A 14,843-nucleotide genomic window follows, 5' to 3' on the forward strand; every position below is an offset into this window, starting at 1 on the left:
CCCACCCCCCCTCCCTCTCCCCACTGGTAACCACTAGTTTGTTCTCTACATCTGTGAGTCTGTTTATGTTTTGTTATATTCATTCATTTTATTTTTTAGATTCCACACATAACTGATAACATACAGTATATCAAAAAAGAAAAAAAATCAAATTTATCATTCTTTTTCTTAAAGAAAAAAAGGAGAATTGAAAGAAAGAAGCATGGTTTAAAAAACCTGTATGTCTTCTTGTTCTTTCATATGTAACCATTCTGAAGTATAATGTTGAAAAGACAGAATGGCTGGTTGGTTAAAATCAGAATGTGCTAATAATCCTGAAGCAGGAGTTTTATTTAAATTCTCAACATGTGTTAGTATTTAGTTTTTTATAATAATTAAGAAAACTGTTGTAGAAAAACTAAAATAATACTACAATAATAAATCCAAAATATAATACTACTAGTAAAAGAAGCCAAGTGCAAGACACTTGCACTTAATATGTGAAATACATCCTCTCATTTAACTTTATTCAATCCTGAAAATAGGATTTTATTTAATCCTTAAAAGGTAGGGATAAACAACTCCATTTTACTAATGAGGAAGGTAAAACACAGAGAGGTTAACTAACACGTCCAGTTGGTGGAACTTGAATTCAAACTCAAGTCATTTGATGCTCAGATCACGTAGACTGGAGTTAAATACAAAAGCAAGAGTTAGCAGCATGCAAAGCTGGAGTGTCCACCATCTATGGGTTGTAAAGAGTACTGAAAAGTACCGAAAAGGAGAACTGTCTCCCTGAAAATGTTTGATAGGTTTTGTCTTATTTTCTTGCCTAAGGCGGGAGGGTAAATCTGACCCATGTAAATTCATCTTGTCCAGAAGAAGTTGCAAGTAAAACACTGATCTATAATTCTAGAGGAAAACAAAAGGGGGTGAGCATGATCCCATCCTGGAGGTAAACAAAACTTATTGCAAAACAATGAAGATAAAGCCTCCTATTTTGACACAGATGAATAGATAGGTTGTGTGTGTGTTTGTTTTGCTTGTGGTAAACCAAGATAAGGTTATAAACTTTATGAAAGTAGAAAAAGAGGTAAAATTGACAAGTCTTTACTTGTAAGTAGTATTTATTTGTTGAGTCTCAGGATATCAAGTCCTGTGCATCATTTTTTTTTTTTTTTTTAATTTATGGCTGTGTTGGGTCTTCGTTTCTGTGCGAGGGCTTTCTCTATTTGCGGCAAGTGGGGGCCACTCTTCATCGTGGTGCGCGGGCCTCTCACTATCGCGGCCTCTTGTTGCGGAGCACAGGCTCCAGTCGCGCAGGCTCAGTAATTGTGGCTCACGGGCCCAGTTGCTCCACGGCATGTGGGATCTTCCCAGACCAGGGCTCGAACCCGTGTCCCCTGCATTGGCAGGCAGATTCTCAACCACTGCGCCACCAGGGAAGCCCCTCCTGTGCATCATTTTGAATGAGCTAGAAGTGAAAGAAGAGTATGCAGATCCTGTCCTCGATAAGTTTTTAAGTCTCATTAATGAACACTGTAGTCTTTGAACACCTGAAGGATCATATTGCCCTTAGAAGACCTACTGGTAATCTTGGATTTCCTTCTGCCTCAGCCATTTAACTTGAATCCTTTATTCTTCTGCTCTCTTCCTAAACTGAAAACTTCAAACTAACTGCAGAAATGAAGTCCTTTAAACATTTCTTTCCCCTTAAGCACTTATCTTTGAAATTCGAATGGAACTAAACCAGGAAAGTATTTGCTCTACAAGTATGCTTACACATAACATTGCAAATGTGCTTTTGAAATTTTCAAACAAATTGTGGAGAGCTGAGTCTAGGCAGATTGAGAATAAGGAACTGTAAGGCCCTAAGATGAAAAACACCCCCAGTTAACTCAGAAATGGTACACAAGAAAATGATGAATTTTCTTCTCTCTCTTGCATTTTTTAGAAGAAATGCTGCAGTGTGATGCCCCTATTATCAAAGAAGTCTCTCGCATGCATCATGTCAGCACAACAACATTGTTAATGCTCCAGGGCTATGTCATGAAATCTCTGGAAGAAAAGTGGTGAGTGTTGCTGGGTGAAGGCGGTTTTTCCCTGGAGCTGCTCATTGGCTTCTGAAAGCCACGTTGGTCTCTAATCCACACTCATGGTTCATTGCCAGAGCTTCCCTGCAAAAGAAAAGCCAAACTTATCCTGAACCCTCTTACCTACCTGCCTACCTGCACACACACACACACACACACACACACACACACACACACACACATTTCTGTTCACCTGCCTGAGCAAGGAACACTACAGTATTGATCAGGAAGAACAGGTTGACATGAGCAAAGGATTGGAATGGTAAGAAGAGTATTTTTGAGTATCGCACCATTCCCCAAATCTCCCTTCCTCCAAAGGCTGTGATACTTTTTCCTGGATTGTTACCTTTTATGTGCCAGGTTTTTGCCTTCTTTGATAGTCTTGGTCTCCTGCTGGCAGGTTTAAAGATTACCAAGATCTCTTTCCACCTCATCCTCTGGAGAAGGAAACTGAAATACCACTAGCTTCGCCCAGGAAACCCTCAAAGACAGCAACTTACCTGCAGGAATCCCAGGTCAGTGAGGAAGTTGGTGAAGACAAGATATTGTGGACAAGGAAACCACTGCCTCGGCATTGTTGACCACACAAAATGTTTCACCGTTAGCTTATTTATTCACTAAAACAACTACTCTTTGGGATAGGCTTTCAAATCCCCATTTACAAAGGAGGAATCTGAGGCTCAGAGGAATTGTTGCAGTGAGAATTTAAGGAAATCCCTGTCTTCACTATCTGTGATTAGAACTAATTGAGTGATAGGCACAGGGCCTGGTCACATGGAGATCAAAATGTCAGGGTTTTTTTACTGCTGAAAACTAGTTTGGAGGACATGGATTGGCTATGAAGCCAAGTGGGTTTGATAATCCTCTCTGCACCCTTACTTACTTCCATGTGCAGTCACTGACATAGAGGAACAATTAGGCCTCCACTCACCTGGGTGAACCCCTTACAACATGACAAAGGGCAGGCCTGAGCATAGGTGTCTGCAGATAAGCAGCTCCCAGAGAGAATGCAAAAGTCTAAAGAGCAAAGCATGCCCATTTCCTTCTTCCAAACTCATCAATTATCTAACTCATTCTTTCTCTCATGGGAGGAGAGAAGAAGAAAAGAAAGAGGAGACAGGAATGTTATCAGCAAAGTCTCTTCATATGGTTTGAGAAAAAAAATACATGCTCATCTTAAATAATCACTTGCTCAATGTGTTGTAGAATTGGTCAACAGAAAGATATGAGCCCAGCTCTATCTGACTCTAAAGATCATGCTAAAGTATCTCTGAAAATAATGCCTGTGCCACTCACAGATATAGAGAACAAGCTAATGGTTACCAGGGGCAATATGGGGGGGGGGAGTGTTATTATGGGATTATATGACATCATGTGTGTGAGACTTTTGAAAATTGTAAAGCACTATAGACTTTAAAGAATCTTTCATTCAATTTTAAAAAAAGACGTGAGAAAAAATTTGTTTAAACCCAGCAGATCCCCAAATTGTATTTTTATAATCACAACATTATAAAATTATATACGCACTAGGTGAAATAAAAACAATTATATTAGAATAGTGAAAAAAAATAAGGCCTATGCCCACTGACACAATACCCCAGATATGAAAATATGCTGCTCCCTCCTTTCTCTTTTTCCTTTCCTCCATATATGGATCAGCTCTATGTCAGGGTACCATGAATGATGATGTGGGAGAATAAAAAGAATACTGCACCCCGCATCAGGATGCTTTGTTTTAATTTCAGGTCTTCCAGTTGCTCTTAATTAAGAAAGTATAAAAAGGATTCGGCATGTACTTAGTGCCTACTTTGTGCCAAGCACTGCACATAGTGATTTACATATATTATCACTAACCTTCACCATAACCCTGAAGGCTGTTGTTTCTACCTTCCACATGCATTGAGACATAGGTTAAGAAAGTTGATCCAAATTACCCAGTTAAGGTGAAGCTAGGCTCCAGACTCAAAGCTTCTGATACTAAATCCAGTGGTTTTTGTGCTTTACCACTGGCTCTCTAAAGCCATGCTTACACTGAGGTTCCCTCTCTATAGAATGAGACAGTTGAACTAGTTGATCAACTAGATCTTTCTGGCTCTAAGTATCAGTTTATCAAGGGGTAAATAAACTGGAGAATGATCACTGGGTATCTATTAAGAAACAGATGAAGAAACATAACATGCATTTTTGTGTGTCCCTGTGTGTGTGGCGGGGGTGGTGGTGTATGAGTGTGTGCATGTAATTATATTTTTCTTTTATAATGCTTAGAAATGGTTTACTCATTTCCTTATTTCCTCAACATTTCAAAATCTGCCTGAGCCATTATTCCCTTCCTGTGAGTCATACTTATCTCTGTCCTCTGTTTCTTTCTGTTCTTAGCTCTCACACGCTCTCTCCCAATCATGGCATCTCAAATCTTCACTGTAGAAAGACTATGGTAGAAAGAGCATTGTCAATGGCCCAAGCCATGCCTGGGTGAAGCCAGAATCTTCCACTTACCAGCCCCTTATTCTGGGGAAGATTATACAAGTTCTTTGACCTGAGTTTCCTCACCTTTAAATTGGAGCTAAAATTTATTCTTTTTAAAAGAGATGTTGTGAGGATTAAATGTAATGAATGTCAAGTTTCTGGCACATAGTAGACTCTCAGTGAAGAGCAGGCTATGCTAATGAATATGTCATACTCCTTCCGCTTACCCCAGAAGAGAGGCTGGCTGAAGATGATCAGCTTTATCAAGAGATTTTGTAAGTACCGCAGATTTATGTCTAATCCCCAAAAGCGCCGGGAGTTTGAAGACTATCTTCACCTGGAAGTACACAATAACAAGGAAAGTAAGTCACTTCTCTATTTACTCCTCTTCCCTGTTGATATTTTAGCTACAGGGGTTAACCCAGGTAAGAAGCTGCAGAGCTTACTGCTTTGTGTCATGCTGTTAAGGAACCAAACCTGGGCCCTCTCACCTACCTGCAGTACAGCCAGTCTACTGACACTGGGTTGTGGTGAAGGAAAGTACAGCCTTTATTGCAAGGCATCCAACATAGAGCAAACAAGGAGAATGGGCAGCTCATGCTCAAAAGACCTGAACTCCCATTGGCTTTCAGGGAAGGATTTTTAAAGGCAAGGTGAGGGAGAGGGTCGCAGGATACCTGATCAGCTCATGGACATTCTTCTGATTGGTTGGTAGTGAGGTAATTGGAGTCAACATAATAAACCTTCTGGTTCCAACTGGTCTGGGGTCTACGTGCTGGTGGGCAGCATGCAGTTAACTTCTTTCACCTGGTGGAGGGTTTAGTGTCTGTAAAACAACTCAAGGATATGGCCCAGAATATTATCTATAGCCCTTGAAGAAGAACAAAAAGTCCTTGACTTTGTTGTATGGATAAACTACTATTATTTTATCTTGCTTGATTCTTTTCCTTTGTTTCTGCATTTTGTCACTTCTCTGATTAAATTTGTTCTTTGGAACTCAGGCTAGGATGCTAAAGCTTTTCTACAAACAAGAGGAAGGGAACATGGGGTGGAGGGCGGTGTCTGTCCCTAGGAAGGCCTCGCAGGGTTCTGTTTGGTTTCAATGCTTGTGTTAGCCTGGGGTCTAGCAAGAACTCCAGGTCCTGGGTGCAAAGCCAAGTCCAGCAGTCCCACCTAGAAAGGATGTGAGCCCAGTGCATTCTGTTCAAGGAGCCAGAAAATGTAGGTAATGATCAGTCTCAAGCACTTTGAGATCTCACATTTTACAAAACTACTTCCTTATGTTGTTTTTCCACAGTATAGATTTATTCAACTACTTCATTCATTCGTTCATTTGTTTGTTCAAGGCACTTTTCGAGAATACAGTGTGTGGCAGGCACTTTGCCAGGTGCTGGAGATACAGTAATAACTATGCAGCATATGATCTGCTCTCATGAGACCTACATTTCTGAGGGCAAGACAGAAAATGGAGTCACAGATGTTGGGGCCAAATTGCCTGGATGTGAATCTGCCAGTTTCTAACTGGAGGATCCTGCATAAGTGACTTTGTGCCTCATCTGTAGAATGGAAATAATAATTGTGCCTGTTGCATAGGGTTGTTGTGAGAATTGTCTTAATACATATAAAGCATCTTAGAACTGTTCTTGACAATAGTAAGTGCCATAAAAGTGTTAGCCAGTATTCTTGCTATTTTTATAGAATTGTGACGAGTGATCCCAGTGATAACTGCAGAGAGACCCTAATTAGTCAAGGAAGAGGGTAAGGGAAGACTTCTTGCAGAAAATGACATAAAATTGAGTTTTCAGAAATGAGCAAGTTAGGTAGGCAAAATAGGAGGGGAGCAACTTCTAGGTCTGTATAGAATCCTAAAACAAGAAAGAGGATGGTGCAATTTAAGAACTGCAATCAAGCAAGTTGGACTAGAGGTTAATAAGATGGAGAAAGTGCCTGAGATAAGCCTGGAGGGATTGATAGTAACAAATCTCATCTCCCTTGATGACTTTTGTGTTGTTCCAACTCGCACTTTAACAAACAAAATTTTTTGTATGTAATTTTTATGAATTGCTTCACAACCAAACATTTAGGATTTAAGAAGAGTTCTTTTGTTTCTTCTTTTAAATAAAATCAACTGAAACCTTTATGCCCCAGAATGGTGGGAAGTCCAATTTTACCCTCCTTTGACTTTCCACATCCCCAGCTTTGCATGAGAACCAACAACAAATGTACTACTGCAGCTCAACGGGAGATCTACTTGACCAGTGGTCTTCTTTCTATTACTATAATTAACCTTTTCCAGGATTGTCATGTCCTTCAACTAATTGACCCATTTATCATTATGAAAGGACCTTCTTTATCCTTGGGGAATATTCTTTTATCTGAAATGTACTTTCAGATATAGTACATTTATCTGAAACAGCCACTCCAGCTCTCTTTTTGTTAGTGTTAGCATGAATACCTTTTTTCATTCCCTTACTTATAACCTATTTATGCCTTACATTTAAAGTGCTTTTCTTGGGACTTCTCTGGCAGTCCAGTGGTTAAGACTGAATGCTTCCACTGCAGGGGGCACAGATTCAATCCCTGGTCAGGGAACCAAGATCCTGCATACCGCGTGGCGTGGCCAAAAAATAATAGTAATAATTTTTTAAAAAATAAAGTGCTTTTCTTGTAGCCAGCATATAGTTGGATCTTGCTTAAAAAAGAAAAACACCCTGACAAAGTTAGCCCAATTGAGAGCCAATTGTGAGGCTCTCAGGAATTTTTTGAGCCAGTTGATAAACTACCGATGGCTTGAAATCAACCGTGGTGGGAATATTTACTACAGAAATCAGCAAATAATCCAAATTGGGTTTTCCCTTCCCTACCAGAGCCGGTTTACAAGTATACCACTGCTTCTAGGTTTTTGGGGGTAGATTTAGCACGCTCTTTTCCTAAAATGCCTGACCATCATATCAACTTCCACTGTTACCCAGACTTTTTTCCCTTCAAATTTAAGTCTAAGAGATAAAGATAGAGCGTAAGGTAGTAGAGAGGGACCTTATGTCATTCAGTGCTGTAACCCTAGGACCTAACACAGTGGGATATAAGAGGTGGTAGGTATTTGTTGAATGTTGTAGTTACCCTCCCATGCTATATGTAATACTGCACCAAAAGGAATCCTACTTACACCATAAGGAGCATCATGCCCATGCCAGTTATTCCATTCTGGAGCTGAATTAGACAGTTTTCCTAAACCAGGCAATTAACCAAGGTCTACTTGTCAGATCCTGCCCCAAACTGTTCTCAGCCCTGAATCCCTATGAATGGATTTCTTTGGATATATCTTATTTAGTCAAGAAACTTTCTAAAATAAGTGTCTTATTTTTCTGAGACACAGTCCAAACCTTCTAGAGGCTTCTATGCTTTTCTTTACCCATTTCTGTCACTTTCCTACTCCGTTTCTTTAATAAACTTCTTTACTTTTTGTTTTAGCTTTTATTTTTGCGCTGTTTTCCTAGTTTACTTCTAAATTACTTCCCTGATAAACCTTGAATAAGCATTATCAGAACCACACACTCCATTTTGAGAGTCACATATGCTGTTTCTGCAGAAATGTTAGTGATTAACCTAACTACTGTGTTGATTCTACTTCTATTAGTCAAGCACCAGGAAAACACCTTTCAGTACTCAGTTGATTTTTTTTTTTTTTTTTTTTTGGTACGTATGTTGTCATACTAATCTGAGCAAAAGGCTTTTTAACAGCGTTTCAAATCTAAGTGAAAGGTTGCACCCAGTGGTAGGAAACCACTATTTCAAAAAGCCCAAAGGTGGGTCCACAGTTTCCTTTTTTCATTTTGGTCATGCCCAGGTGGAAGGCTTCAGGCTTAAGAGTGACTTGATCAAACTAGATGTTAATTCCTTTCTCTTTCTCGCTCAGATTTCTCCACATCACCAAACATATCAGGACTCCCAATCACAAATCCCAACATCCAGAGCGCAGATCACGAGAATGGAGACATAATCCTTATGAAGCGCCGGATATTTGGCCACAGGATTATTATCGTCAACTTTGCCATCAATGATTTATATTTCTTTTCTGAGATGGAAAAGTAAGTTTCCTATCTCTCTTTCGCCTCATGGCTTTCTATACTTAGTTCCTCCCAGCAAAGACTGGAGTGGCCTGGAAGTGATACAGGGATTTCAGCTCTGCCAGGCAGGAGTCTCCACCTGAAAATCTCACTGAATGCTGTCCCTGTATCCATGTCCACCATTTTTTCCTTTGGATCCTAAAAGCTCCTTAGTATTCTGCAGTTCCCAATATTGAAATGCACTTACTTATACCCAGGAAGTGGAGCAATTTTCTTCCTATTATTTATTAATATGATAGAAGTCCTCTTATGTCACACCACTGAGCCAATAGTTCTTTAGTTAAAGCAAGGAATTATAATAATAAAAATTGTGTGTGTGTATGTATGCATGACATTAAACAGATATTTTTAAGTTAAAACATATTAACGTACATTCACACACCTGTCAAACTTGAAGTAAAGCCAAAACCATTCCACTAATTGGAGGTCCACATATTTTTCTTGTGTAAACCATACCTAAAATGCTATCTACTATTTCTAATTTCTTCTCTCCTTATGGTGGAGGGAGAAACTATAGTTACTGCAAAGCCATTTAATCCTTCTGGATTTTTATACTTGTTTTTACAATGTTTTAAACTGCCTTGCCACACCTATCTAACTCAGTAGCAATTTTTTAAGGAACTCACCTTTATTGGAACATCCCAAAGCATTCAAGTTTGTTTTCACAGAAACAACAAATTCCTTTTCTTTTCATGTTCATAGTTTGTCAATTTTCATAAATTACAAATTAAAGTAACAACAGGCAAAAATATTTGGGAAGAGATCTGAATAACTCTCAGTAAATATTTGCCTCAATTAGTTACAGAAAAGTGAGAGAGTTCATGAAAAGGTACCACCAGTGTGTATGCTGGGTGTGCCATCCATATCAGGCAATGTGTCCTTCAGACATGCAGGGCAACTGGTAACTCCGCACACCAGTTAGGAGTGTTTGGTTAAGAGATCTTCCATGGTACCCTAAGGAAGGATTTAGCTCAGTTCCACAAATGTTTAGTGATTGTTTATTGTTTCTTAGGCACTGGATTTAGCATTGCAAATATAAAAAACCAGCTAAGACATGTTCTCTATTCTCCAAGATCCCACAGACCAATGGGGATGGTAGACAAAACACACAAATGAAAGTTAGGAAGTAGGATGACAGTTGTCAAGTCAAGCCCAGGAAATATATTTAGACAACTGAGTGCTTAGGAATGGTTTCTTAGGAGACAGGTCACCTAAGCTGAACTTTGAAGAATGAATAGGGGTTAGTGAGATTTTTTTTTAAAGTGTGCAAGGGGCAGGCGAGTGAGAAGCAGAAAAAAATACCAGAGTGAACAACCCTTTCTGCCACTGCTCCAATTCCTGTCACCATCATCTCTGCTTTCTCATTTGCTCTCTACAAACTGTTCTCTGCACAGCCGCCAGAGCAGCCTTTTCTCAGTGTAAACCACATTATATCCCTCTCCTGCTTAAAGTGTGCCAGCAGCTTCCCATTACCGCTGGGATAAAGTCCAAACCTCCTCTCATTGCCTAAAGGGCTCTACATGAGCAGGCCCTGCCTGCATCTCAGAGCTCACCTCGTGCTACTCGCCACTTGCCCCATGCTCTAGCTATGAGGGTCTCCAGTCTGTCCCACTCGTGCCCCATGAGCTGGTGCCTGCCTCAGAGCCTTTGCACTTGCTCCCCTCTCTGTGGGAAGAAGCCCCTGCCCTCAAGTCTTCAGATGACTGTCTTTTTCTTTCTCATTGTTCGAGTTTCAGTGCCCACCCCCTTCCCAAATCACCCATCCTCTTTTGTTGTCTTCATAGCACTCTACTGCGTATTGAATTATTCATCTATTCACTTATATGTCTTCTTCCTCTCGTTGATTATGAGCTCCTGGAAAGCAGGACTTTGTTTACTGTGTTCAGTGCCAAATCCCTGCTCCTGGAATGCCGCCTGCACAGAGTAAAACCATAATAAATGTCCGCTGATCAAATATATGAATAGACATGCAAAACAGGCTTTTAATGGGAAACCCTTGGTACTCCACTCTTAGGAAGATTTTAAATGGTTAAGATTTAAAATGGCCTGAGAGAAGTACATTGTGTATTTAAGATAAGGTATAACTGACAGATATTTTGGTTAGTAAATGAACATGTTGCTAGGAGACAAAGTAGAATGGTGGTTGCTGGGGGTTAGGGGAAGGGAGGAATGGGAGTTAGTGTTCAATGGGTATGGAGTTTTAGTTTGGGAAGATGAAAAAGTTCTGGAGATGGATGATGATGATGACTGCACAATTTATGTGGATGTACTTAATGCCACTGACCTCTACACTTAACAGTGATTAAACTGGTAAATTTTATGTTATGCATATCTTACTACAATAAAAAAATTTTAAGAAAAGGAATATGTTGCTTCAGAAAGTGGTGGTAATTGTGAGAGGGTCAGCACAGGAGGGGAAAGAAAGAGCAAGATAGCCCTTAGCCCTTGAAATAGTCGGAGGCACAACTGATGAAGGGGCCAGGATGTGGGTAAAGAAGGGAGGATGGGATAAATAAAGGAGTTTATGGTGAAGAAATACACTTGAAGAAGCACTTAGCATATCATCTGACATGTGGTAGGTGCTCAGTTAGTATTTGCCGATGGATGAATTATGATTGAATGAACGAAGTCACAACCTGGCCCAGGACTGGCTCTTTTGTTTTTAGGCCAGAAATAGGTCTGAGCCAGCCACCCTATTTAGTCTTTCATTTTCTCCTTGAAAGACTAAATTGATTTAGTCTGATTTCCTCTTTACTACCTCTTTTTAGATTTAATGGTTTGGTGAGTTCAGCTCATGTGCTACAAGTCAACCGGGCATACAACGAGAATGACGTGATCTTAATGAAGTCCAAAATTAACATCATCCTAAAGCTCTACCTGCATTCAGAGGTCCCTCCAAGGCTGAGGGTAAGGGGGAACCCCACTCCTCTCTGGCCTTTTGCCAAGAAGCATTTCCCCCACAAGAACCCTGAAAGCTAATTGTAAGGCACCTCCTAAGTCCGGGTCAACCAGATGTCCTTTACCTAGCAGCCCCATGAAAAACTTCTGCCTTCTGGGGAGGAGGTGGTCTTGAAAGTCCTGGGGGGCCAAAAGTGTTTTTCTTCCTTCCCTGGAGCCTCTGCCAGTGACAGGCTCCCACTCTGTGGGTAGGTAAACATCTCTGAGTCCCAGAAGGATGCCATCCTTGCTACCATTGCAGAGGGCCACCTAGATCGGAGCATCTTCCACGGGGCTATCATGGCTCTCTTCCCCGTCATTATGTACTTCTGGAAAAGGTAACTATCTCCCTTCACCTGAGGACCATGAAGTCAGGAAAGCACATTTGACTTTCTGGAGACTTTTCTGTCTGCTTCTAGCCCTCTGTTTCAGTTTCCAGTTTCATGGGAACTCAGATGGTGTAGTCTTATGGTCTTATGCTGTTCACCCACTCTGTCCCTCACATTCTCACACTGAACACTGAATCAGAGAGTAAAAGGCCATGTAAGACTGGAGATCAGGATGCCTAACTCCCACCTCTCCCCTAGGTTTTCTTAGGTGTAGGTTCCTCACCTAAGGATGAGGATAGACCACAGCTACTTGGGAGAAATTCTGTCAAGACTAACACAACTGTACTTGGGCTTAAGGAGCTTCACAGAGGCAGTAATCAGAAAACCTTTGCTCTATTAGGCTCAGATCCCATGATTATCACTAGGGCCACAGTTGCTAGATATTTCCATTTTCAAAAGGAGTTAGACAGTCAGATTTGCATGCCATATCTCCCAAGATTAAAGTGGCAAATATGGCAATTAACTCAAGACAAAAACATGGTGAGGAAGCTGTGAAGGACAAAACACAAACATAAAACAAACAAAATTTAAAAAATAAATAAATATAATAAAAATAAAACAAACAAAATGGCTGCACAACAGATGCAACCTGAGGCCCACTGGTTCCAAACCTACCTGTCAAGGTTTGGCCTGAGAGACTAGCCCAGGTCTTCCCAGCCGGTTATTGACTCCTTTGATCTACTCCAGCTCCAGCTCATACCATACACGTAGTGACTGGCAGTGCCCTGGGTGATAGTGACCAGAGGACAGCTGGCTGAAATGTTCCCAGACCAGGCTAATTTGGACATTTAGATTATTATGTGATTCTGGCCCTTAGGGATTCCCCTCTCCTACAAAAGAAAATGTTGCTTTATTAAAATAGAAGTGTAAAGGTTGCTTACCCATAACCAACCTTTAGTTTAAAATAGCTAATAAATTATTTAATGTAAAATGTTTTAAAACTATAAAATTTTTAAAATGTAAAACTTTAAAAATTTTAATGTAAAATTTTTAAAAAATATAAAAATCTAAGATCAAGATCATCAGTCTAGACTTTTGTTTTATTTATTTATTTTTGTGGCAGTGCCATGCAGCATGCGGGATCTTAGTTCCCCAACCAGGGATCGAACCCGTGCTCCCTGCAGTGGAAGCACAGTCTTAACCAGTGGACCGCCAGGGAAGTCCCCAGTTTAGCCTTTTGAACACCAGTTGTTACCTAGCACTTAATTCTAGACTTGATTCTGGTTCTCCGAACCAGGACTCAATGGAAACTCATCCTGAAATTTTCTGGAGGTTCAGAAGCCCCTGAGAAATACACACTGCTCCCGGCTGGAGTCAGTGCTCAGCTCTCCCTCAGACCTACTGAGGAGTATAGCGGTGCAGGCTTTGAATCCCTAATCCTCATGCAGCTGGTTCTTTACTTCCCTTCCTGTATACTTATAAAAAGTTTCATATTGTGCAAACCCTGTCCATGCATATTATCTAAGATGAACCTCTCAGCAACACTGTGAGCTGGGTGGGGCAAAGTATTATTATCCCTATTTTATAGATGAGGAAACCTCGGTTCAGAGTGATTAAGGGACTTGCCTAGGATCACTTGGTAAGTAGTAAAACCAGGATTAGAAACGAGGTCTCTTGGTCTCTTAAGCACCCTAAAGAATGCATTTGTGGCACATTGCATGGCTCATAATGAGAGGGAGACCCAGTTCAGTAAGTGGAATGAGAGAAACCAACTGTAAATGAACAGAGTACCCCCTCAGTGAGGAGGAGGGAGGGTGGAACTCAAGACACCAGAGCCAAAGCAGGATAGAAAATAAATCCAGTCTTAGCCAAGACTGACCTCCAAGAGGTCCCATCCAAGGGCAGGCTGAGGGATAGCAAAGGGTTAGAGGCCAGGGAGGAAAAGATGGGGAGTGTCACAGGGCTTCTAGGGAGTGAGAGTTCCCAGGTTGCAGTGAGTCTGCATGAGGAACCAGGGTCTACTCCAGGGAAGGGGCTGTTAGGAATGAGGTGAGGGGATCATGGCCCTCAGTTAAGGGTCAGGATGGAAACCAAGGATCTAGTCCCTAGAGGAGGCCAGTCAGACACTCTGGCTGCACCAGGTGGGATCAGATAGTGATCTCATCTCCTAGTCCAAGGCTGAAGCGAGCACCCCAGCAGTTAGCCCCGCCCAGGCCTGAGTGCTGCACATTCTTTACAGACTCCATTCACTGGTGGTTCCAGAAGGAAGTCCCAGCGTACTGCCCAGGCCAGACCCTCACTGGAGCCAGGCCTGGACAAAGAAGAGGCCTCAGATGAAGGGCCTCTGACAGGCAGCACTCTGAGGCCAATGGCTCTACTCCGCTCTGTTGGACACCCCCCTCTCTGTGCAGACTGGTCCTGACCCCATTCCCCGGTGCTCAGTGGTCCAGCCCTTTCAGCTAGTGGGTTTCTCCCTGTGACCAGAAGCCATTTTTCTCACAGGTTTTGTTCCTGGAAGGCAATCCGCTCTTACGTCGAGCACAGGGGCCAGAAGTTCAAGGACAAAATAGTTTCTCCTAAACCTGTGTACAAGTACCCTCCTTGGAGTGGAGGTAAGCTCCACCATGACCCACAGCCCCATTCTCTAGCAGACGAGACTCACAGAGGGAAGAGAGAGGTCCGGAAGGACCAGCTGTAAGACTTCACAGAAGGTGTTTGCTGGAGGGGTGACCATCTCATTAACTTGGCCCCCAGAGAAGCATTAACGCATACTTTATCTGTGGCTATCAGTGCTAGCAAAAGGGTACCCCACCCATGCATTGCTCCTTGGCAGTACCTCCCAGGATGCAGGTCACAGACTCCGTGGGGGGTAGATGGAGGTGGCAAGCTGCTTTACTGCTGTTGATGAAGCC

At 41.6% G+C, this 14,843-nt stretch overlaps 1 protein-coding gene across 1 annotated transcript in view; it reads left to right on the plus strand.

Moving 5' to 3' along the window:
• LOC132370883 (regulator of G-protein signaling protein-like) overlaps positions 1-14,843 on the plus strand; it is an 85,495-nt gene that overhangs the window by 67,020 nt on the left and 3,632 nt on the right. Inside the window, 7 exon segments of the mRNA XM_059931848.1 lie at positions 1,934-2,051; positions 2,473-2,587; positions 4,771-4,900; positions 8,455-8,626; positions 11,434-11,572; positions 11,816-11,940; positions 14,434-14,543. Coding sequence (XP_059787831.1) covers positions 1,934-2,051; positions 2,473-2,587; positions 4,771-4,900; positions 8,455-8,626; positions 11,434-11,572; positions 11,816-11,940; positions 14,434-14,543 — 909 coding nt within the window.

Source organism: Balaenoptera ricei, chromosome 1 (genome assembly GCF_028023285.1).
Source record: "Balaenoptera ricei isolate mBalRic1 chromosome 1, mBalRic1.hap2, whole genome shotgun sequence".
NCBI classification, from domain to species: domain Eukaryota; kingdom Metazoa; phylum Chordata; class Mammalia; order Artiodactyla; family Balaenopteridae; genus Balaenoptera; species Balaenoptera ricei.